This window comes from Myxocyprinus asiaticus, chromosome 44 (assembly GCF_019703515.2).
Source record: "Myxocyprinus asiaticus isolate MX2 ecotype Aquarium Trade chromosome 44, UBuf_Myxa_2, whole genome shotgun sequence".
Taxonomy (NCBI): Eukaryota; Metazoa; Chordata; class Actinopteri; order Cypriniformes; family Catostomidae; genus Myxocyprinus; species Myxocyprinus asiaticus.
The window spans coordinates 30,146,496-30,172,758 of NC_059387.1; the positions used below are offsets into that span (position 1 = coordinate 30,146,496).

The 26,263-nt window shown below is 37.3% G+C and overlaps 2 protein-coding genes across 3 annotated transcripts; one reads left to right on the forward strand and one right to left on the reverse strand.

Moving 5' to 3' along the window:
* Window positions 1–2,066: 2,066 nt before the first annotated feature.
* Window positions 2,067–10,808, reverse strand: LOC127434648 (carbonic anhydrase 2-like). Of its 2 annotated transcripts, XM_051687541.1 has the most exons (7): window positions 10,629–10,808; window positions 9,722–9,919; window positions 8,843–8,961; window positions 8,653–8,745; window positions 7,039–7,101; window positions 6,744–6,899; window positions 2,067–3,599 (listed from the first exon to the last, which is right to left on the reverse strand). In XM_051687541.1, the coding sequence occupies exons 1-7, from the start codon at window positions 10,660–10,662 to the stop codon at window positions 3,480–3,482; spliced, it is 783 nt and encodes a 260-aa protein (XP_051543501.1). In that variant the 5' UTR covers window positions 10,663–10,808; the 3' UTR covers window positions 2,067–3,479. The 2 variants fall into 2 exon arrangements, with proteins under 2 accessions (XP_051543501.1, XP_051543502.1); XM_051687542.1 differs by lacking the exon at window positions 10,629–10,808 and having other exon boundaries at window positions 9,711–9,858.
* A 9,424-nt stretch (window positions 10,809–20,232) lies between these two features.
* LOC127434652 (ribosomal biogenesis factor-like) lies at window positions 20,233–25,822 on the forward strand. The gene is made up of 3 exons (XM_051687546.1): window positions 20,233–20,601; window positions 20,693–20,809; window positions 25,625–25,822. The coding sequence occupies exons 1-3, from the start codon at window positions 20,491–20,493 to the stop codon at window positions 25,691–25,693; spliced, it is 297 nt and encodes a 98-aa protein (XP_051543506.1). The 5' UTR covers window positions 20,233–20,490; the 3' UTR covers window positions 25,694–25,822.
* Window positions 25,823–26,263: the final 441 nt, after the last annotated feature.

Below are 26,263 nucleotides of genomic sequence, written 5' to 3' on the forward strand. Positions count from 1 at the left end.
AAACAAGAAAAACATACAACTTTTTGCGAATATAGGATACAGAAAATAAACTAGTTTTCCCTTTGAATCAAGTTTTTTTTTTTTTTTCTTGCTCCATTGGCAAATAGTTTTTACTTGTTAAAGCATAAACATTACTTAATTTTGTTTGATTTCTCAGGAAACAAGACAAAATATATTTCATTTTACTACTCAAGTGAATTTGTTACCTTTTGAGAATGTTTAGATATTTTCACTGGGGGAAAAAAGACAAAAATACTCAGAAAATGATGCTTTTCATGTAAATTTATCTTGTTTTAAGAATGTTTAAGTATTTTTACTGAAAACAAGACAGGTATGGACTTTTTCAGTGCAAACTGCCTGCTAGTTTGGCCTTCACAGTGTCCACTGACCTTGAATTCACTGACTGTGAACCTCAAAGAACAAACATTCCCAAGCTCTTAATGACTCATTTATTGATGAATTTACAGTATGGCTAGCTATAAAAGCTTTTTTTATAAGCAATGTATTTCGATATACAGAAGGTCTGTTGCTATTTTAAGAGGATTTACAACATCCATCAAAAGATACATTAACCACAGACGGCGAGTTTCCATGAATTGTGACAGAAATGCCATAAAACGTGTGCGCATGTTTACTCATGTGTCTCTGTGTGTCTATCTGTCTTTCCTAATTTGCAGAGATACGTCTGCTCTTCCTGGATCACATTAGCATGACAGCCTGTGGACATGGCAGCCCCTGTCCGCAACTGTGTGTATGTGTGTCTGTCCTTGACTGTAGGTCATGTTTCAAGCTGCACTGCTGCTTAATCGTGCCAGGATGCTTTTTCGAGGTTTACTGCAGTACATCCATATGAATTAGTTGCTTGTTTGTGTGTATGTGTGCGAGACTGAGATATTTATAACATAAGTCACTCTAATTTATACCACCTAGACAGTATTCTTATGTAACACATTATTTGATGAGAATGTGGGTCGGTTTCTTGTTTGAAAGGCTGTTTATCTAATAGTAACATCATCCATCTAATCAACTTGGAAACTTGGGCAGAAATCGAGATCTCAGTTTTCACCAAAATAAAGGTACGTGCTGTCACGCAAGCATGTCGGCACCATAGTAAAAATACAAATTTAATGATAAATATTCACTTTTATCAAAATAAAATGCATCAATGAGTAAAACTTCCACATTACATGATAATAAAACTTGTTTAGCATACTCGTACGCCTGTAGATTAAGTGCTAGCATTGGATAGAATCATTTATCCTCTGCAATTTGTTTTTTCTGTCGACAGTCTATCATCTGCTAAGCTAACAGGAGCTTAACAGTTTTTTTCAAAGTATTTACACTTTTCAAGGAAAAACTGACCTAAGAATGGCTTGCTTATAGTATTTTCTGCATATTAAGCAGGGATAGGATAATGTATTTTAACACAGAACAAAATACACACTTCAGCTTTAAATGTGCTCTGAGTTATCCTAGCCATTTTGCCAACGTCCACCATTTTGTTTCAGCTAAACACCCTCTCTCCAAAACTCTTCCAATGTGCCTTACAAAGACCTGTTAGCAAACCCGAATGCACAAACTGATTCACAGATGGTGCATTTTTGATTTGCTAGTTTTCTTATTGGCTAAAAATGTGTAGTCCTCTCCCCTGACTCTTCTACTCTGTTTATAGAATCTAGGGTTGTCACAGAGACACGTGTGATTTCTTGGGACAGATTTCAGTGATATTTGTAAGATAGTTGGGACAATTAATGTGTGATATTCCACCTTCAAACTAGAGATATCTAACATGCTAGCAGATAATCATTAGCTAATCACAGTTCAGATAAAAAGGTTCAGTGTCTGCTTATATTTTCTGTATCATTATTGTTACAAGACACTGTTTTCTGCAGATCCTTTTTACTGAAAATATCACTGCAGAAACTCAACAGTGATGATTTGAATAAAATTCCCTCAGTTGTTATAAAGTCCTTTGGCTAGCTTCTGCTTTAATACTTTACACAATTGTGTTTTGTAAAACTAAGCAAGTAACTGTTCATGTGGAATCACAAAGACATGACACAAAGTAAAAGCATAAATATATTTACTTAAAATATCCTTTTTGAATATTGCAGAACAGAGTATGGCTGAACAATATTGCTTGACATACAGGACAATTAGCCCTCAAATTCAAGTAAAATATATTTAATACATGTTAAACAATTTATTCTACTTACAAACACATATTATGAGACATAGGCCTGTGGTCCCAGAGCTTCAGAGGAAAGGGTGATCTCTTAGCTAAAACTGCAAGACTGCAAGATTTATCTGTTGGCATCTTCTGTATTAAGATTTGCATGTTGCTTGGGTATTGCTCTGCAAGAGACTAGCTACTCTTTCTGTGCAAAAAAAAAAAAAAAAAAATTGACAAGGAATAACACATTTAAGGAATTAAGGAAAAACGAACCTCTAAAGCTTGCATGCAATAATTGCCACTGTGTTATAGATAACATCTTATAGAAATACCAAAAAAAAAAAAAACTGCATTTCTGACAGTCTGAGGCACAAACATTCCAAGCGCATATCAGCTACATTGATTATACATGCTACATTTTGTGCATGCTTTCCCAGTGTGCCAGCATGCACATTTTGCCATGTGTGTTTGTTTGCCAGATGGGATTTGCTAGATCTTGCAGCCTGTTAGCAGCATACATTGGGTTTCATTAAGCTGCAGCAATGCTGAGGCAGCTAGAGATTACAGCCTGGCAAGGAACGACAGCAGTAGCCAGCACAGATGGCATCTGTTCGGGTAGCGGCTGTACCCCTGGTGTCTTAAACTGAGGTACAATCTTAATCTGGCCTGGTCGCTATATCACTGAAAAATATATTTAAAGGGATAGCTCATTCAAAAATGAAAATTCTGTCATCTTTTACTCACCCTTATGCTGCTCTTTTTCATAAGATGAAAGTGAATGGTGACCACAGTTGTCCATGGTCGCCATCCATTTTCATGTATGGAAAATTACAGGTTGGAATCACCATTTGTGTTCCAGGGAAGAAAGAAAGAATTTTCATTTTTAGGTAAACTATTCCTTTAAATACCTATAATACCCCCTGTGTATATTAAAATATATTACCCCCATATACATATTTTCTCTTGCATGGTTTGTTTGTCAAAGTATCACATTTAAATCAGAGCATTACAATGTTGGAACCATATTCTAAATACAGATCATTCAAGCATTTGCGCTAATGAAGCAGATTTGCTCATCAGAGATGAAGATAAAGAGATAGAGAGCCAGAGAGACGGTACAAACACGTGTTTCTTTGCATATAGCCTCTTTACACTCCAAACAGCAGAGCTGGTCTTCTGGACAGCTTGGTTGACCAGGATTGCTGTTTGGAGGGTGAAGGTGCTTAGAGGCCCTTAGCCTGGGGCCCATGACTGCATATACTACTAAAGAAGGGAGTGGAGCAGAGAGGGAAGTCCAGGGGACCCTTCACTTGAAAGATGCGAGGACGGCACGACCTTTTAGAGGCTGAGGGGGGCGGTAGTTATTGACCATGCAGCAGGCGTCCTCGCCCTCTGCAGAAAACAGCAGACTGCGGAATTTTTTCATCTGTTCCGAGAAAGAGAAAGAAAGAGATTGAAAATGTGTCGGAGTAATGCTTTACACTACAAATAACATATACACTGGTGGCCAAAAGTTTGGAATAATGTACAGATTTTGCTCTTATGGAAAGAAATTAGTACTCTTATTCACCAAAGTGGCATTCAACTGATCACAATGTATAGCCAGGACATTAATAACATGAAAAATTGCTATTACAATTTGAAAAAAAAATATTCTGAACTTCTTAAACTACTTCAAAGAGTTCTCATCAAAAAATCTTCCATGTGCAGCAATGGCAGCATTGCAGATCCTTGGCATTCTAGCTGTCAGTTTGTCCAGATATTCAGGTGACATTTCACCCCACACTTCCTGTAGTACTTGCCATAGATGTGGCTGTCTTGTTGGGCACTTCTCACGCACCTTACAGTCTAGCTGATCCCACAAAAGCTCAATGGGGTTAAGATCCATAACACTCTTTTCCAATTATCTGTTGTCCAATGTCTGTGTTTCTTTGCCCACTCTAACCTTTTCTTTTTGATTTTCTGTTTCAAATGTGGCTTTTTCTTTGCAATTCTTCCCATAAGGCCTGCACCGCTGAGTCTTCTCTTTACTGTTGTACATGAAACTGGTGTTGAGCGGGTAGAATTCAATGAAGCTGTCAGCTGAGGACATGTGAGGCATCTATTTCTCAAACTAGAGACTCTGATGTACTTATCCTCTTGTTTAGTTGTACATCTGAGCTTCTACATCTCCTTCTGTTCTTGTTAGAGCCAGTTGTCCTTCATCTTTGAAGACTGTAGTATACACATTTGTATGAAATCTTCAGTTTTTTGGCAATTTCAAGCATTGTATAGCCTTCATTCCTCAAAACAATGATTGACTGATGAGTTTCTAGAGAAAGCTGTTTCTTTTTTGCCATTTTTGACCTAATATTGACCTTAAGACATGCCAGTCTATTGCATACTGTGGCAACTCAAAAACAAACACAAAGACAATGTTAAGCTTCATTTAACGAACCAAATAGCTTTCAACTGTGTTTGATATAATGGCAAGTGATTTTCTAGAACCAAATTAGCAATTTAGCATGATTACTCAAGGATAAGGTGTTGGAGTGATGGCTGCTGGAAATGGGGCCTGTCTAGATTTGATCAAAAATGACTTTTTTTCAAATAGTGATGGTGCTGTTTTTTACATCAGTAATGTCCTGACTATACTTTGTGACCAGTTGAATGCCACTTTGGGGAATTAAAGTACCAATTTCCTTCCGAAACAGCAAAATCTGTCCATTATTCCAAACTTTTGGCTGCCAGTGTAATTTATTTTCAGAGAATATATTTGAAATAAAAGGGATAGTTTTCCAATAAATTACAATTCTGACATCATTTACTCACCCTCATGTTGTACCAAACCCATATGACTTACTTTCTTATGTAGAACATAAAACAAGATGTTGGGCAGTATGTTAGTCTCAGTCACCATTCACTTGCACTGCATCTTTATTCCATTCAGTGAAAGGGAATGGTGAATAAGAATGTTGACTAACATTTCGCCTCTACTTTCATGTTCCACAGAAGATGTCATGTGGGTTTGGAACAACACTTAGAAAATTTTCATTTTTGGGTGAAATAGAAGTCTATTTTTCTCATCCCATTTGCAATGTTATTATTAAATGCATAAACCCCTAAAAAAAATTATTTATGTTTAAACAAGAAAATAAATAATTAAATAAATTAAAATCTCATGCTTCTTAGGTAAATGTATCTTGTTTTAAAGATGCTGATTCACTGGAAATCAAGACAAAAATACTATTTAAAGGAATATTCCAGGTTTAATACAAGTTAAGCTCAATCGATAGCATTTGTGGCTTAATGTTGATTACCACAAACATTTACTTTGACTCGTCCCTCTTTTGCTTTAAAAACAAAAATGAAAGATTTATGTTACAGTGAGGCACTTAAAATGGAAGTGAATGGGGACAATTTTTGAAGGGTTTAAAGCCAGATATGTGAAGTTTATAATTTTATAAAAGCACTTACTGTACATTAATTATTCTGTTAAAACTGGTCAGTGTCGGAAAGCTGTTTAAATCGTCATTGACGATGGCAACGTAGTTGTAAAATTGGACATAACTTCACACAGACAAGGTTATTAAGCGATTTTATCACACTAAAATCATATTAACATGCATATTGTTTTCAAATTTGGAAACCGTATGTGTTTTAATGTTTACCGATTGGCTCCATAAATTCCATGACTTCCATTGCTAGTGCCTCACTGTAACCCAGGTTTTTGCTTTTTTTATTTTTTTTATTTTAAAGTCCAAATTAATTTTGTGGTAATCAACATTATGCCACAAATGCTGTTGACTGAGCTCAACTTGTAGTGATCCTGGAATATTTCTTAAATAACATTCTTAATAACAAAAATCTTAATGGAGGTCTCCAAACTGGTTAAAAAATGATTGTGCTGAACTAAATGGAACTCATTTTCATTCATTCTTACATTTTGAACTTAACTCATGTTAAGTTAATTTTACATTCATAAAGTCAATAATTCAACAGGCAAGTGCAGCTGGGAAATGAAGCATGGCCACCTGAGGTTGTGTACACAGTAACCAGCAGAGGCCTTGAAGAGCCAAACAAAGTCATGACATAAAAATTTGACTGGCTCGTGTTAATTTTCACAAAAGTACTACATAGCAACAGAGACAAGAATAAAACGGACTGTGACAGAGAAAAATAGGTGGAAACGGCTTTATGCAGTACGTTTGTTTACAATTGTCTTTGGTGAGGGCAATTGTCTTGCCAGTAAAATAAGTGAAAGGCACTCAAAGTCATTAAAATAATAATCATGGTTAAAATATATATATATATCCGTGGCTTTTGGCTAGACTGAACAGAAACCCAGGAACTTTAAGATGAAATATATATGCTGCAAACGTGTTCTTTTACACAGTATGCTGTGCACAGCTATAACTCAGCAAGGTTTTCTCTGCTATACTCTTCAGTTCTCCATTTCAGTAAAATGTCACAGTAGAATTGACAGGATACACATCCAAATCCCAACTATGCGAGATGTCACACTTCACTACTAGGAATTTGACTTTCCAACTCTACCTCTAGGTTTGTATTGGGTATAAATTGAACTGACCTGAGCAGAGCTAACACTGATTGGCTTTTTGCAGACAATCCATGTGACGCTCTCATACAGAGGGGGTGTGGTCAGCGACCCCACGTATGTCCAGTATTCCAGAGAATTTGGGAGCAGGACGGTGGGATCAAAGTTCTTGAATGAGGTCTGCATTCCCTGTAAGAAAACATGCAAAAATGGACCATAAATAAGACAAGCGGAATTCATTTCAGCCATCAATAGGAAGCAAACTGAACATAAAAAAAAAAAAAAAAAAAAAAAAAAAAACAGAATTGATTTGGATGGTTGAACATGCCTTGGACTTAATAGCATCCAGAGCATCTAGAACTTTCTGAAGCTGAGGATTGTCTGCATCAACCTGATGGGCAAAAATAAACAGAAAAACAGTTGGGACAAAGAAGAGAAAACTAAAATTACTGAACAGAAACTGTGGAGAGTGGTTGGCACTTTTCATGAGGAAAAAGGGCCTGAAACGCTTAATAAATAATAAATGGTCAGTGAAAGGAGGTGATTAATCTTTTAGAAAATGTAGTTTTTTTTTTTTTACCTCAGGAGGTGATGCTAAATATTATATAAGCTGTTTTATTTTCCATTTGTCTTATATGAGGTTTGAAATTTTTGCAACCTTGTCACTATTTTATCTGCACTCAAAAAAAATAACTTTCACTATTGTCAGTTTTACTCCAGTTTTACTGAGTTGATTTAACTAAAAAAAGTGTCTGTCAGCTTGTGAGTTGGGACAACATGAATATTTTTCGATTGGTTAATTGAAACTTCCCAGTATGCTTTGCATGGGACTCAACAGGGAGACTAATCTTAAAATTAAGTGTTATTTTATGTGTCTTTGTGCAACATGAATATAAAGGGAAACACTTCTTAGTGTTTAATCTTTTGTTATGTTGAGATTTAGAAGAATTTCTGCAATGTTGCAGTTTTGGGGGTTACCATCATGGTGAAGAGTGGAGCTTTAGCCTGGGTTAAGGACCAATACATTATTAGTATTTTGTTTATTGCTTTATCCCTTGAATGATTGCTGTGCTAACTACAGCATAGTGACCAAGTTACACTCAGTAGTTCTTCCCACCAGCATGAGTTTAGCATACTAACAGTTCCTGTCACTAGAAAGCATATTATTAAAAAAGGTGCATTTCAGATATTTTGACATGTTACATTTTGTTGGATTTACTTGATTCAGTTAGGTGTTCTCTACTTCAAGTATTTCAGTTGACATTACATGGTAATTTTAATTAATGAAAACTCATTTCAAACATGTGAAACCACTGTCCATGATTGAATCAAGTTCAGCCAAAGAGTTATTTATTTTGTGTGTCTAAATACCGTGATTTGTGTTATGGTGTTTGGAAAAAATTTAAATTAAATAATAATAATAATAATAATAAATAAATAAAAAGCCAGAATAGGTAACAGGGTTGCAAATAAAATGATGTTGGAATGATGTTACTTCTTGGGTGTCTTGTTAAGAAATGTTGTAATAGGGAAATTTTGGTTGCAATTTTGTGAAATAGAGAGAAAACCATGCAGTAACCGGAACAAACTGTGGGATACAGCTAAATAACTAAATACTTGGTTATTGAAATTAGTTTGAAAATATTTTTTCAAGTTATGGCATTTTGTCATATTATGTCAAAATTATGACACTGTTGTATGATTTTAATAGTTGGATACAGCTGGGAAGGTCATGAACTCTGAGGTGGAACAGGTACAAACATTTGATGTGTTTAAAATGAGCTACTTTTCATGATAGGTTAATTTTATGTTAGATAATACAGTAGTTTATCTAACATTAATAATAGACTTCACAAAAAATTGTGGTTTGTGCATCTGATACTATAAAAAATGTAATGGGACACCAAATTTAACCCAATTGATGGAATGGCCGCACACAGACCTCTAGAAAGACTCCAACTACAGCGAGACCATCAGGCTTATTGACTGCTTCCCCGAAGCTCGGATATTTTGTGTTCCAGTGGACTAGATGGAGCTGAAAATAAAATGATTAAAGTCATTGATACCTTGCATTTCCATAAATGCATATTTATGGAATAAATGTGGCATATCCATAAATGTCATAATCATACCTCAGCTGGATAGCACTTCCCATTCACTGTGTGTTCGGAGCCCATGTCGTCACTTACGCCCCAGTGGAAGTGAAACTGTTTGAGCCTGTAGGTTCCCGAAATTGGCCCCTCTCTCAGAGCTGCCAGACCAAACAAACATTAAACAAAAGATACATGTGATGTTACAATATGGGTTACAAAATTAAACAGGTCAAAGGCGGGTAAACTGGTTCCATCTGCTCTTTCTGTCAAAGTTCACGCCAAGGATACCTACAACAAACCATTCACTGCTAAGCAATTTAAATACATTTTTCATATTTTTTTTTTATTTTTTTTTTGTGGACACGTGTGATTTCCCACAGTTCTGTTCTAAAGTGACTGTGTAAATGGAAACAGAGATATCAGAGGGTTCAGAGGGGTGTTGCACTGAATTTTCCCACTTGATTTCATTTTTGCCTTTATACTTGCTTAGAAATGCACTAAAATAAATTCTAATCTATAAATAAACATGCAATCTATTTATCTGGAGACGGCACACTCTAGTATGTCATTGTATTGTAAATTAATGTTTAACTATGCAGTAAGAGCAAAAGCCAAATGAAAACTTTCGAAATGCTTTCCAATGACTTGCCTTAATGGCTACATATTCAGTAGCGCAATGTTCAGCAATAACATTTAGATTTGTGTCAAACATACTGAATATACATATAACATCACTATTTACTAATAACCTCATTATTACATAATCTTTTCCATTAAATATGATCTATCCGATGTTAACGCCACAGTTGTTTCAGGAAACCCTGTGACTAAGTTAAGCTAATGATTAATAATAGAACAGTCTGATAGTTAACATAGCATATTAAGTAGTTTGTTATCAAAAATTAACAAAAAGGTCACTTGAGCTATCTTTATCATCGGCGAAGGTCACTTGGAAGGAATGTCCATTGTTGAGGATGTCCAGTGAAGTGGAGGGGTCATAGTTCAATTTTAGAGGCTTGAGTGAAGAATCATAAGAAGCACCATGCGGGTTAATGTCTATTGGAGACTGGCGAGGTCCATTGGCAATGGGGAAGCTTTCAAACCATTTGTGGGGTCCTGCATTGGTAGGGAACACTGAGGTTAAATTGTGGTATTTAATGCATTTAAGTCAAAAAGCAAATTTATGTGTACTGACAGTATGCACACTACTGTGTGTGTGTGTGTGTGTGTGTGTGTGCGCGTGTGTGTGTGTGTATTCATTGAGAACAAGTCTTAATATCTCATGCAATGTGCTTCTGATGTAAATGTATCTTTAAATTTAAAAACCAAGACAACAATTAAGATGAAGATTTATGTTCTTGAGACAAAATACAGTATATACATTTATGTGCAGCAACCAAATCATATGCAATTTAGAAAAAGTCTCATTTATATGCATTTATGTGAAAATACAATGTATGCTTATGCAACAAAAAAAAGTTTATATGTATTGATGTGAAAGTAATATGCACTTAAAAAACGCGGATTTGTGTTCAAAAACATGCATTTGAAGGAAGAATAATAAAAAAAAACCAATGTCATACTTTCGGAAAAATAAACTATATGTAACTGAGACAAAAATCGGTACATGTTGTACTTGTCACACATAGCTGCCTGCGCAATGTCCAAGGTGAATATGTCTTGGTTGCAAAATGGACCAATATAAGTCATGACACGACAAGAGACAAAAATGTTTGATTTATCAGTGCATGGCAACCACTGTTTCATTCACATAAAATGTAATCAAGATATATTATAATAATCAGAATTACAAGGGGGGTCTTACCGTTATGATCCGCGTATCCCCATTCGTGAGACATGATGATAGTATAACAGTTCAGCTGTAATCCTTTCAAGTGCCTTAAAGTGTGCTGTCCTGACCCAGTGTTCCCAAATAGATGAGCTTGCAGGTTTATATAAGGGCTCTCCAAACGCAGCTCTTCTCACGGTTTGTCTACATGACTGTAAATTAAGTGTGATCAGCAGGAGGAGCTACGCAAGCATAGATGATGGTTTTACTGCTGCTCCTGCGACATTAGCCAAGCTTTTATCCATTTTACACACAATATGAGGCATCTAAAGGGGGCAATCAGCCCTTCAGAAATGAATTTCAGGCCCTGATATAATACATAGTTTAAGTGTTTCATATGATTTCAGTCGTATTACTGAGGGAAATGGTAGTCAAGTGAGCTAATTTCTTTTGAAATTCCTCTGCCAGTTTGCCAGCAAGCAACCTAGTAGCCTATTTTAGGAAAGTGCCAGGAAAAGGTGAAGGAAAAGACTGAATTTTTGAAGAGAATTAAAAGAGTAATGACCAAGGGTAGGACCCCTGTGCTGTGGATTTAGCTGCAATAGTTCCTATATTCAGTCATTGTTTATATATGTTTGTTTAGTTCACTTTTATCATGCCACAATGTCATCTACAGTGTAGAAAAGAATAAAGCCATTTGTAACAGAAGACAATTAAAAATGATCAACTTTACCTCCGTATCAGAATTTCATTGAGACATATTCAACAGAGTATGATATAGGCTACCATAATTCACATTACTACATTCACCATGGTCAAAATACATAGGCCTAACATCCGAATTGTCCCCCTTTTTTTAATTAATAGATAAGTAACCTGTGAAATTCCAATGACATATTTACCACTGAACTAGAAATGTCCCTTTTTTTAATTTCAGAAATCTGGTCACCTTAGTATAGACTATACATAATACCTAGTATGCCTACGTATATGAATTCATATAAAGTTGACTCACCATCCAATAATTTAATTTTGGGTAGTTTATAGGCATATATTTAAATAATAGCCTACACCTCTGTTACAATGTGTGCAGTCTCTAAAGTAACATAGCCTACTCACAGGAAGAGGGATAGGCTATAATAATAATAATAATAATAATAATAATAATAATAATAATACAAAAAATGTGAAAATAGTATGTAATTTGTGTAAATAACCAAACTAACCATTTTTGTTTTTACTTTTTATCATTATTTTAATTTATACGCTATATTGGTGTATGTAGCCTATAGGCTACTGTATATTTAATGTTAAAGCTTTGGCCATGGGCATCGCTAGGGGAAAACATTTGGGACTCGAGTTATTATGTAAATATTGGTTATTGTTTCTCGCTTTCATAAAGACAGGTTGTTGACTGGGTACTGTTAAAATATATTCTGTCGCCCGAAGCCTGTTTAGAAGCAGAACTAGCGATGCCCGATTCGCGAATCACTCTTTGGAGTCGGTTCTTCTAAATGAATTGCTCAAACGGATTGGCGGTTCGCAAATCACTCGGAATCATTCGGACGGCTCCCACACGGGCTGGATCATTTGGAGCGGTTTCTGGCATCGTAAAACAAGATACTTTACAACACAGACAACTGGATATACAATCCTTTGAAACAAAGACCGCAAATGCATCATCTCGTTTGCCGGCACAAATGGCAATGTACATCAGTTTGTATAATGCCAAAAAGCGTGACTCTAAATCCACAATCCGAAGTGATAGATTGCCATCTCGTGGTTGAGCGTAGATATGCCTAAACTTCTAACATGTGAACGAACAAAAATACAGTACACAGATTGCATGACTGTGTGAATTCACGAATGGAATAATGAAAGGTTGAAGGAACTAATATATTATCTTTTGCATACTTCACAAAACCATGTTTATTTTCTATGTCAAGTCAGGTTTTCGTGCACTCCACATCACTAGGAGGCGATAATGAGCCTGTGTAACAGGGGCAATAAGAGTAAATACAAATGTGAGGGAAAAGAGAGAAGATGATATGACAGCTGTTGATGTGGATATTTCAGTGTCGGAACTTAAAATAACATGGCAAGACACCGGTTATTCAGCCCCATTACAAGATCAGTTAAATGATGCCATGTTTAGACAGATGCCTGTGGAATCTTTGAAGATTATACAGAGACTCTTTAATAAAATATGGAGGGAAGGAGTTATACCTAGCATGTGGAAAGAGGCGATAATATTACCATTCAACAAACCAGGGAAAGATCCTGCTAATCCGGTAAATTACAGGCCCATAGCTTTGACCTCACACTTATGTAAATGGATGGAAAAAATAATAGTAAGTAGATTAACATATGTTCTGGAACAGAGAGGATTATTATGTAAGTATCAGTTTGGATTTAGAAAAGGAAGATCCACAACTGACGCTCTTGTTCGAGTAAGTAATGAAGTGGAAAAGGCTATGAAAATTAAAGAGTTAATGGCAATAGTCTGTTTTGACGTTGAAAAGGCATATGATTCCATGTGGAGGGAAGGGTTGCTCATTAAATTAAGTAATATGGGTATGGGAGGGATATTATATAATTGGATACTAGACTTTTTATCAGACAGGAAAATTAAAGTCAAGGTTGGGGAGGAAGTTACTAAGGACATTGAAATTGATAATGGTATCCCACAGTGTAGTGTAATCAGTCCTACACTGTTTAATATCATGATAAATGACATTTTCTCAGATCTTGAAGGATGTATCAAATCTGCATTATATGCAGATGATGGGGCTATACGGATAAGGGGAAGAAATGTGAAATATGTAATAGGAAAATTAAGAGAAGCAATAAAGAAAGTGGGAAAATGGTCATATAAATGGGGGTTTAAGCTGTCAGCGAGTAAGTCCTGCTATATGATATTTACAAATAAGCAAAAGATTGATGTTGAGAAGCTGACACAATATGGGAAGCCAATGGAGAAGGTGTCTGAGTTTAAGTATTTAGGATTATGGCTAGATGATAAATACACATGGAAAGTGCATATTAAACATTTAGAATCAAAATGCAAGAAAGTAATACATTTACTAAGAGCAGTGGCTGGATATGATTGGGGGGGGCCGATAAGCAGTCACTAATTGATATATACAGAGCTATTATGAGATCAACAATTGATTATGGATGTATAGTCTATGTAGCAGCAGCTAAAACAATACTACTAAATATAGACAGATTACAGTATACAGCTCTACGGCTATGTATAGGAGCCATAAAGTCAACCCCCATTAATGCTGTCCTAATAGAAGCAGGTGAAATAGCATTGGAGCTCAGAAGAGAAAAATGATCCCTTACATACTGGATTAGGTTAAAAGGATGTGGAGAGGAAAACCCCACAAAAATAACAATTCAGAATTGTTGGGATTATGACAAATTTAAGAGAAGTGGATTTGGATGGACATTGAAAGGAAGAGCTAGTGAATATTGCTTGGAGGCTATAGAGTTCACTAGGACTACCCCAATTAGTAATATTCCACCATGGCTTTATCCAGCAACAGAAGTAGATATTAATATATAAGAGAAGAAAAGAGAATGGCAAATGAATGAAGTGGGTAACAAAGCAAGTTTATATGTAAGAAATAAGTATTTCAGTTACCTTAAAATTTACACAGATGGTTCAAAGAATAAGCAAGGGAGTGTGGGAATTGATGTATACATCCCTGAATTTAAAATAACCATAGCTAAAAGACTTTCTGATTATTTATCAGTGTATAAAGGAGAATTAGTGGCAGTCATAATAGGGTTACAATGGTTTGAAGAGGTTAAACCGGATAGGGTGGTTATATGCACTGATTCAATCACTGTTTTGGGAAGCATCCAATCGAGGAAAAGTGATAGAGAAAATCTTACCATAGAACTATTTCAAAATTTGTATAGGATCCGTAGAGATTGTATTGATGTGCAGTTTGGTTGGGTGCCAGCTCATGAGGGACTGAAAGGAAATGAGGGTGCTGATTGCCAGTGGCGATTTTAGGGGGTGGCCTGTGGTGGCCTGGGCCACCCCTGAAATCTCATTGGCCACCCTGTGGCCACCCCAGAACTGATTGGTAGTTCATCATGTTCATCAACACAAGAACGAAGAACCAATAGAAACACCTGTCAATCAAAGATGACATCTCAGGTCATTTGTTGATTTAGAGCCAAACTGACCCAGGGTCAGTTTTATATTTCTGACCATTATAGTAGTGGTGGGACTGAAGCTGTGTGAGCTGATCTTTGATCAGTGGGGGGAGGGGCAAGCCGCGGTTGGCCAGGCAGGTGCCACAGGTCACGGGCAGCGGGCGCCATGTCTGGAGTATAATGGTCGGTCAGAAGCACGAAGCTGACACGAGCTAGCGTCTACCTCCAACTTCCAATGAGTTGACGACGTCGATTTGTGGTTAGAAAGAAAGCTGTTATTTGAGATGTATGTTCATCTAATCTAACATTTAATTCATCCTGAATTTCCATGTGAATGTGAAAACATTTTTTCATTGTTACAGTAGCTAGATTAAAGAGTAAGCTAGACCCTACACCACATTCAGCATGTTATCTTTATATTGACATGGAATATGAAATGCCATGTTTTCTGATTTAATGACGGAGGTGTGTAAAGCATTTTACAGACGTATATGTTCAATAGCTAAAGTTATATATATATATATGGCTAACCTGTGTGTGAAATGGAAGGGTTTGTGCTGTGACTGTACTTTAAATCTTTACATGAGTTATTTATGAGCTCTTTATGTGTATTATTGGTCAGTCAGACCAATAAAATCTTCAAAGTTTTTATACCTTATTTGATATTTTAAATATGCAGAGGCAGGGCAAATTGCACTTAAATGCCGCAAATGATTTGACTAACTATTTTATTTGGTAATATTCAAAGTAATTGAAGCTATCAGAACATGTGGAAAATAAACCTGAGTAGACACTGTAAACAGAGTTTTGTTTTTTACTGTATTCAGAGCTCAATCTGCAATTTTGGGGTTTCCAGACAGACACCTATAAGCCCTCGTAGCCAATTTCACACACTGATTTGTACCCAATTTAACAATATTTCTGCTGGACAGTGCAGTTATAGCTAATAAATGAATGAATAATTGATTGAATGATTGATTGAATTGCGCCTCAATCAGTTATCACCTGTACTTGTATCTTTTTATGATTATACACTATACCTGATGTTACACGCAGATTAATTCTCTACAATGAGAATAGCTCTTAAAAATGTGTAACTGACTTTTCCTAAACAATTACTGATTTAAAAATGGATGTTATGTTAAAATAACCAGAGATTCCCAGAAACTGTAATAGGTTGAAATAGAACAGCAATAGAAAATTGTCAAATGTCAAAATAACAGTCTGATATTGAATACAAACAATTCAGTGAATGCTAACATGAGTTTAAGAATTCATTTATTCAACATGTGTAGATGTTGAAGCAAAGCAATGCGATATTTACACATTTTGATCAAGTGCCATTCATAAAGGTTCTCCCGGTATCGCCACCCCACACTAGGTCTGTGCCCCATCTTGGCCACCCCCGTAAAAATGTCCTGGATACGCCACTGCTGATTGCTTGCAAAAAAAGCTTTACAAAAGGAAATCTCAGTATCAATTACATTAGGAAAAGGAGAAGGGAAAGCCCTGATTAAGAATAAAGAAATGGAGATTTGGCAGAAAAAGTGGGATAAAGATCTGAAAGGAAGGTGATATTATAAAATTCAAAAATCAGTTAAAATTAAGATATAAAAAGAACAGAAGAGAGGAAACAATAATAACAAGACTCAGATTAGATCACACAAGATTAAATAGTACGTTGGCTGTTCTAGGGAAAAGAAATAGTAATAAGTGTGCTAACTGTGGAGATAAAGAAAATGTAGACCATGTCATTATGCATTGTACCTTATATGAATCTGATATAAGGAACTTACATGACAAAGTAAGAGAAACAGGATGGGCGTGGGATCTAAAAGGGGTATTGGGAACAGAAGGGGAGAAAGAAGGGATATGAGAGATCAGGAGGGCACTTTTTACCTTTTTAAAATGCACAAGATTGAATATTTGAACTCAAGATGATGCTGAGTATGGCTGCTGCGTTGCGAGCTCCGACACAACATTGCAGTTTTTTGTTTGTTTTGTTTACAGTTCTTATGTTTTTTGTCTTGGATGTTGTCTACCTTATTGTATATGATAGACAAACACTTTTGGACATTGGTTCTGCAATTGCACACCGAAAACCGGACTTCCAATTCCTCAATGCCGACCCGCTGTTTACAAACACGCCAGCGGAGCCCTTTGTCTGGGCTGCCCGGCCGCGGAAAGGCAGAAGGAAAAGGGGAACTAGAGCCGGCGTTCTCATCAGAGTAAGACGTTGTGCAAATCGACCCCCACTATCCAGTATTCTACAGGCAAATATTCAGTCTCTGGACAACAAGCTCTGCAAGCTGAGAGCACGGATCTCTTTCCAACGAGAGACGAGGGACTGCTGCATTATCTGCATAACAGAAACTTGGATGTCTGCTGAGATTCCAGATTCAGCCATCGAACCCACAGGGTTCTCCTTGCACCGAGCGAACAGAGTGAAAGACCTCTCAGGTAAAAGCAGAGGTGGTGGTGTATGTTTTATGGTCAACAAATCCTGGTGTGATCAGAGGAACGTACATTCTATCAAGTCTTTCTGCTCTCCTGATCTGGAATTTCTCATGCTTCTGTGTCGACCATTCTGACTACCGAGGGAATTCACAGCGGTCATTATCACTGCTGTGTACATCCTGCCACAAGCCGACACAGACCGGGCACTCAATGAACTGTATGGGAGTATAAGTGAGCAGGAAACCGCACACCCTGAGGCAGCGTTCATTGTGACCGGGGACTTTAACAAAGCCAATCTCAAATCATTCGCACCAAAATACCACCAACATATCAGTTTCTACACACGAGGGGACCGGGTTTTTGGACCATTGTTACTCTCCCTTCCGGGATGGCTACAGATCCCTCCCCCGCCCACCACTCTTCCGTTCTCCTTCTGCCCACTTAAAGGCAGAAACTTAAACAGGAAGCACCCACCCTCAGAATGATCCAGTGCTGGTCGGACCAATCAGATTCTGTGCCACAAGACTGTTTTGATCATTCGGACTGGGAGATGTTCCGGTCCTCCTCTGATGACGACATCGAGGTTTACGCTGATAGCGTAATGTGTTTCATCAGAAAGTGCATAGAGGATGTTGTTCCGACTAAAACAATACGGATCTACCCCAACCAGAAACCATGGATTAATAGCGATGTTCATGTGGCACTTAATGCGCAGACATCCACTTTTAATTCCGGGAATGTGGAGGAGCGTAAACAAGCTAGTTATGCCCTCCGCAAAACTATCAGAGCAGCAAAACGCCAGTACAGGGACAAGACTGAAGGACAGTTCAACACCATCGACTCTAGAAGCATGTGGCAGGGAATTAATATCATCATGGACTACAGAGGGAATAAAAACTCCGCCGTGAACACCGCTGCCTCTCTCCCGGATGAGCTAAATACTTTTTATGCTTGTTCCGAGGGAAATAACACCACCCTTGCGGAGAGAGCTCTCACGGCCGAAGCTACAGTGGTTAGTTCACTCTCCGTCTCTGTAGCAGATGTAACCCAATCCTTTCGATGGGTGAATATCCATAAATCTGCGGGTCCAGATGGCATTCCGGGCCACGTCATCAGAGCGTGCGTGAACCAACTGGCTGGTATTTTTACGGACATTTTCAACCTTTCCCTCTCCTTGTCTGTAGTCCACACATGCTTTAAAACGTCCACCATTGTGCCTGTACCAAAGCAATCCAAAATCACTTGCTTAAATGACTGGCGTCCTGTTGCTCTGACCCCCATCATCAGCAAATGCTTTGAGAGGCTAATCAGAGATTACATCTGCTCTGTGCTGCCTTCCTCACTGGACCCATTGCAGTTTGCTTACCGCAACTACCGCTCCATTGATGATGCCATTGCATCCACACTACACACTGCTCTCTCCCACCTGGAAAAAAAGTACACTTATGTGAGAATGCTTTTTGTAGACTACAGCTCAGCATTCAACATCATAGTGCCCTCCAAGCTTTATATGAAACTCTGGGCTCTGGGCTTAAACAGCTGGATCCTGTACTTCCTGTCAAGCAGATGCCAGGTGGTTAGAATGGGCAGCAAAATCTCCTCATCACTGACCCTCAACACTAGAGCCCCGCAGGGCTGTGTTCTCAGCCCACTCTTGTATTCCATGTACACACATGACTGTGTGGCAACATACAGCTCCAATGCCATCATTAAGTTTGCTGATGATATGACGGTGGTAGGTCTGACCACTGACAATGATGAAACAGCCTACAGAGAGGAGGTGCACACTCTGATATGCTGGTGTCAGGAGCACAATCTCTCCCTCAACGTCAGCAAGACCAAGGAGCTTGTGGTGGACTTCAGGAGAAAAGTCAGAGAACACAGCCCCATCACCATCAATGGAGCACTGGTGGAGAGCAGCTTCAAATTCCTCTGTGTCCACATCACAGAGGAACTCACATGGTCCGTCCACACTGAGGCTGTTGTGAAGAAGGCTCATCAGTGCCACTTCTTCCTGAGACGGCTGAGGAAGTTTGGAATGAACCAACTCATCCTCACACGGTTCTACACCAGCACTGTAGAGAGCATCCTGACTGGCTGCATCACCACCTGGTATGGCAATAACACCACCCACAACCGCAAAGCCCTGCAAAGGGTGGTGCGAACTGCCAGACACATCATCGGAGGTGAGCTTCCCTCCCTCCAAGACATATATACCAGGCGGTGTGTGAAAAAAGCACAGAGGATCATCAGAGACTCCAGCCACCCGAGCCATGGGCTGCTCTCACTGCTACCATCAGGCAGGCAGTACCGCAGCATCAGGACCCACACCAGCCGACTCCATGACAGCTTCTCCCTCCAAGCAATCAGACTTTTGAACTCTTGATCTCTCACGATCAATATACATCAGCACTGCACTTTATTAATCTTATTATCTCACACCGGACTGTCATAAATTATACTCTCTCTTAACAGCACACTGGCAACTGACTATCAACTGACTATCAACCGACAGCCTGAATGTCAATACAGTACAATACAATCTACTGTATATTTTATATATACTATTTTTTATTATATGTGTATGCTATATTATGTGTATTCTATATTTATATACTATTTTTTATTGTATGTGTATGCTATATTATGTGTATTCTATATTGTGTGTATTGTATACTGTACATTGTATATTATTATTGTGTTGTGTAATTATGTGTATATTAGATATGTAAATTGTATTGTGTAAATCTGATGTTTACTGTAAATTGGTATATGTCTCATCACTGTCATGACTGCTATGTTGCTCGGAACTGCATCCAGGATTTTCACCCACTGTTGCACTTGTGCATATGGTTGTGTGACAATAAAAGTGATTTGATTGTACAGTAGGTGGCAGTATGCACCTTTAAAAGTTGTTTGCAACCCGCCAAAAAAACGAAGAGAAGAAGAAGAGCCTGTGTAACCTGAAGGAAATGTGCTGGAGTCACAGTACACACGTGGAGCTGGGGAAGGGCTATTGATGCTTGAAACCGCGTGTAATGTAGTTAATGCAGTAGAAACAGAATTTCTTTTATTTTCGTTGTAAAAGTTTTGTTGGACATATATATTTTAAGAGAGTCATCAAAGTGTGATCTAGGCATAGGTTGGTTTACTTCTGTGGTCATTTAGAGTTGTCAGATTTAAACTTCGTGTCAGATGTTGAGATTGCAGAGTCTTTGCTCTCTGTGAATTGATCTCAATAGAAAGTCTTCCGGACTACAGGGCAGTCATGGCAAAAAATAAACAGAAAGGCAAAAAGCAGCAAAATGTCTTTCAGATTGCGAACAGACAGTCAAAACCTAAAAGCAAAGCGAAACCTGTGAATACCTCACTGAAACACGTAAATGTTTTGTTTACATCAGTAATGGTCTATTAGAACTGGAAATTGCTTTGAGGATTTAGGGATTCATATGTTGACATCTTTTCCACAGATAAACACTTTGAAAAATGCAAAAGTGGAGAAATTGAATCAGATATTCACAGAGGTACAGAGGGAAGTAAAAAGTATATCAAAATCCACATTCATTGAACCCAAAAAAGGACAAAAGGTGAGAGACCTTTTCCTTGTATTTTCCTTATTTGTAGCCATAATGCTGTTATAATGCATAACGTGGCTTCAAAAAGTATTTGGACACTTAAGTCACACTTAAAAAGTAAGAATGAATGCCATTGCATTAGATACAATATATCAAACCAGATGATGACATTTGTAAACAAATGATGCTAGACATTTTCTCAAAACTAATGTAACTTTTCCAAACAACTTTTTTTGTAAGTACTTTAAACCAAATGGCCTCGAAGTAATTTTTTTTAGTGGATGTATGAAGTCACTGACCCTCGGGATTACCCAGGTGTCCTAGCGGAATTACATCTGGTGTAATTCAGCACTTTATCTATGAACATGTTCCAATTGTTTTGTGTTCATTTTGATAACACATCTATTGTTTTAAGTGTAACAAAGTTATTTTTATGAAATATTTTGCTTGTGCTATTTTTCCAGGGTTCCCACGGATCCTTAAAAATCTTAAATTCAGTTTTCCAAAATTGAAAGACATAAAATGTCTTAAATATCTTAAAGGGGTCATGAACTGAGAAATAAAAATTCCTTTGATCTTTTGACATAAAAGAGGTCATTATATGTCAATATAATATGTACTATAAAAACATCCTGTAAGTTTCAGAACTCAAAACTTTCTCGTTAGTCTAAAATCAGCTTATATTGAAGCCAATCTGCCAAAACGACAGGATGTGGAATGTGCCACTTTATTACGTAATAGTGTGGCTAAACACCACCTCCATAGAAGAAGATCAACGCCTGCTTCTACATCACTGCCTGTTTAGCCCCGCCCACCAATTGACGCATGTAGTAGGTAAATAACGAGAGAGGCAAACGCAGGTCTAAGCAGAAACCAAACGATAAAGATGGCTCCGAAGACAACAAGACGCTGTGCATTGCCAAGTTGTGGAAAAACACAGTCTTTGCATTGCCTTCCTTCTGATCCAACATTAGGAAAGAGTGGATGAACTTTATTTTTAATGAAGTTCCAGACCGTGTAAGTAAGAACTTGGTCCTTTGTTCACTTCATTTTACCGCAGATTTGTTTACAAACAAGGCACAATTCGACGCAGGATTTTCAGAAAGATTGAAACTAAAAGATGATGCTGTACCGACTATATTGGATCAGACAGTAATGTCGCACCACACAAGTGTGAGTAACTGTTTTTATTACGTGGTCACTATTGCTTTGTCTGTTATTACAGATCGTTTGATATGTACTGAGTATTTATGCGTTTTTAACATAAATCATAGAAGCGTCCATCTATGAAGAACGTAGGCTGTCAAACATACATGCAGAAGTTTACACCGGTGGGCACACAGCTGTCCTTTGGAACTTTGGGACCTAATAATAGAAGCAAATGTTTTTTAAAATATGCAAAACTGTTAGCTAATCATACCAGTGGGCGTTTACTTCTGAGTCTACAATCCGCCACGCCTATTCAAACGGTGTGTTACGATGAGGGGGGTCAAAACAGGACAGAAAATAGCCTATTCTAAATTATGATGTTTTTTGATGTAAAAATCTTGATAACATTATAAGTGGACCTCAGAGAACAGTACAAAATACAAAAAGGCAGTTCCTTTAAATGATACAACAAAAGTCTTAATTTTTATTTAGAGAGGTCTTAAATTTTGGGGAGGAAAGACAGGAATTGTGATATGACCTAATGTGATTATCAAACGTCAGAAGAATAATTTAATTAAATAAATGGATAAAATGAATACCTACACTGGCTAAGAATTATTTTGCAGTTTTCTTATTCTATTATTTCTGAACATCTGGGTTTATTAAATTTTAATTTATTTATATTTACACTCTGTTGACAACTTCCCCCTGTGGTGCATTTGTAAATTTTTCTTGCACACCTTTGTTTCCTATAAAGAAACCTCTCTAACCAGGTTGCCTTGCATTCTAATATAGAACATACAATTTGAAAGTACATTTAAAAGTTGAAAAAAAATAAAATCTTGAATTGTCCATAAATTTGATAAAAATTGAGATTTGATTTTTTTTGCCATATCACCCAGTCTTACCTGTAGATTATTGTAGGAGTGCACGTTTTATAGCCATTATTTGTTTGAATGGGCGGCTAGAGGCAGTGAAACGCAAGCATATCAAAATAAGAGTCCCTGGTGTATTTCAAAGTTAAAGTGCCTTTAAAGTTAAAGGTTCCACGGTATGAATCAAATCACTGACACATTACATAAAAACATTACATCGTACCGGGAGACTCTGAGAAGTGGTGGTACACAAGAAAAACTGCCGGTGCTCTGTTGACTAAATTAGAGAAGTGCAGGTACTGCATACCAGTGAGTACCCGCCCACTTCATGCACTGAGCACAATCCAGTATCGGTCGACCTCTAATTTGTATCTATTTATATAATGGTACATAAACCAATATTAATGTGATATACACTGGTGGCCAAAAGTTTGGAATAATGTACAGATTTTGCTCTTATGGAAAGAAATTGGTACTTTTATTCACCAAAGTGGCATTCAACTGATCACAATGTATAGTCAGGACATTAATAACATGAAAAATTGCTATTACAATTTGAAAAAAAAAAATATTCTGAACTTCTTAAACTACTTCAAAGAGTTCTCATCAAAAAATCCTCCATGTGCAGCAATGACAGCTTTGCAGATCCTTGGCATTCTAGCTGTCAGTTTGTCCAGATACTCAGGTGGCATTTCACCCCACACTTCCTGTAGCACTTGCCATAGATGTGGCTGTCTTGTTGGGCACTTCTCACGCACCTTACAGTCTAGCTGATCCCACAAAAGCTCAATGGGGTTAAGATCCATAACACTCTTTTCCAATTATCTGTTGTCCAATGTCTGTGTTTCTTTGCCCACTCTAACCTTTTCTTTTTGATTTTCTGTTTCAAAAGTGGCTTTTTCTTTGCAATTCTTCCCATAAGGCCTGCACCCCTGAGTCTTATCTTTACTGTTGTACATGAAACTGGTGTTGAGCGGGTAGAATTCAATGAAGCTGTCAGCTGAGGACATGTAAGGCGTCTATTTCTCAAACTAGAGACTCTGATGTACTTATCCTCTTGTTTAGTTGTACATCTGGCTTTCCACATCTCTTTCTGTCCTTGTTAGAGCCAGTTGACCTTTGTCTTTGAAGACTGTAGTGTACACCTTTGTGTGAAATCTTCAGTTTTTTGGCAATTTCAAGCATTGTATAGCCTTCATTCCTCAAAACAATGATTGACTGACGAGTTTCTAGAGAAAGCTGTTTCTTTTTTGCCATTTTTGACCTAAAATTGACCTTAAGACATGCCAGTCTATTGCATACTGTGGCAACTCGAAGACAATGTTAAGCTTCATTTAATGAACCAAATAGCTTTCAACTGTGTTTGATATAATGGCAAGTGATTTTCTAGTACCAAATTAGCAATTTAGTATGATTACTCAAGGATAAGGTGTCGGAGTGATGGCTGCTGGAAATGGGGCCTGTCTAGATTTGATCAAAAATGACTTTTTGCAAATAGTGACGGTGCTGTTTTTTTACATCAGTAATGTCCTGACTATATTTTGTGATCAGTTGAATGCCACTTTGGTGAATTCAAGTACCAATTTCCTTCTGAAACAGCACAATCTGTACATTATTCCAAATTTTTGGCCACCAGTGTATATGTGGAAAACATGTCTTGAGTATTTTAAACTTGCATATAGCCTACCCTGTTTTACTGATAAGCAATGTTAAGACCATGTTGAATGTGTGCCCCTGCCTGTTTAAGTAAGAGTCTATGATACATGATTTATTTTGAGATTGTGTTGGTTTGTTTTGGTGTGGGGAAACAGTATTAATTTGATTTGTTCAGGTCTTGAAAAAGATCTTAAAAAATCTTAAATTTGATTTTAAAAACTCTGCAGCAAAACTCTTTCTTTAAAATAGTAAGTTATATAAAAATAAGTTTGTTATCTAATGCAATTTTTGTTATCTAATGTGGCTTAAAGGAATGGTTCACCCAAAAATGAAAATTCTCTCATTGTTTACTCACCCTCATGCCATCCCAGATGTGTATGACTTTCTTTTTTCAGCAGAACACAGATGAAGATTTTTAGAAGAATATCTCAGCTCTGTAGGTCCATACAATGCAAGTGGATGGTGACCAAAATTTTGAAGCTCTAAAAAGCACATAAAGGCAGCATAAAGTTAATCCATAAGACTCAAGTGGTAAAATCCATATCTTCAGAAGCAATCCAATCGGTTTTGGGTGAGAACAGACCAAAATATAACTCCCTTTTTAAATCTTGCTATTGCAGTCTCTAGATCTCTAGGCATGATCATGATTTCTAGCTCGATTACATGTCCTAGTGCTTGATGCATGCGCAGGGGGCTAGATGGCACTAGGAAGTGTAATTGAGCTTGAAATCATGATCGTCGAGGAGACTGCTGATTTCAAGGTTTATAGTGAAAAAATTGTTATTTTTGAGCAGTTCTCATCCAAAATGGATCGGATCGCTTCAGAAGACATGGATTAAACCACTGAAGTCTTCTGAATTACTTTTATGCTGCCTTTATGTGCTTTTTGGAGCATCAAAGTTCTGATCACCATTCACTTGCATTGTATGGACCTACAGACCTGAGATATTCTTCTAAAAATCTTAATTTGTGTTCTGCAGAAGAAAGAAAGTCATACACATCTGGGATGGCATAAGTGTGAGTAAATTATGAGAGAATTTTAATTTATGGGTGAACTATCCCCTTTAATGTCAATACTCTGGAGCCACTGTGTAGTATGTATACTATTTTGTTTAGATTGTCATGTCTCACATACTGCATGTTACAGGTGGTCAGAGAAGCTCCACGGGAACCGGTCAATGTGGATAATGCTGCGCAGCTTTTCTCGCAACTGTAGAAGATCATAATTTCAAATACAGGAAGCAAAAAGAAAATGGACTCTGGACTAAATGCGCTTCTCAAGCTTACTGGAATAAACTTAATTCCCAAAAGTAAAAAAAAAAAAAAAAAAAAAAAAAAAAAAAAACATCATGCAAGCTGATCATCTTTATAAATTATTATACGCTTATGTCTGCAATAATATTGACTGTGGCTTTTAACTGCATCATTTGTCTTGCCTTCTCAACTGCTGAGAAGTGCATTTTGTAAATGCATTCTGGAGTAGCAGTGGAGACTATTTTTGCATAGCCTAAATTAATGTCAGTACATTAGCAGCTTTCCCTTGTGGATAAAATATTTAGAAATGTGAAAATTGTGTTTGCTGAAGCATGCGTAGTCATTAAAGTCTGATTTATATTAGAGCTGTTTGGAATTACTGTTTCTCCTGTAACAGGCCTTATATTTTCTTCAGATCAAGGTCTGAACTTGTGAGCCACAGAATTTGAGAGATGTGCTCTCGAGATGTTGACTTTCATATCATCAGCTGGTGTTTTATTTTTATCAGCAAAATGCCCAATGGACTTTTACT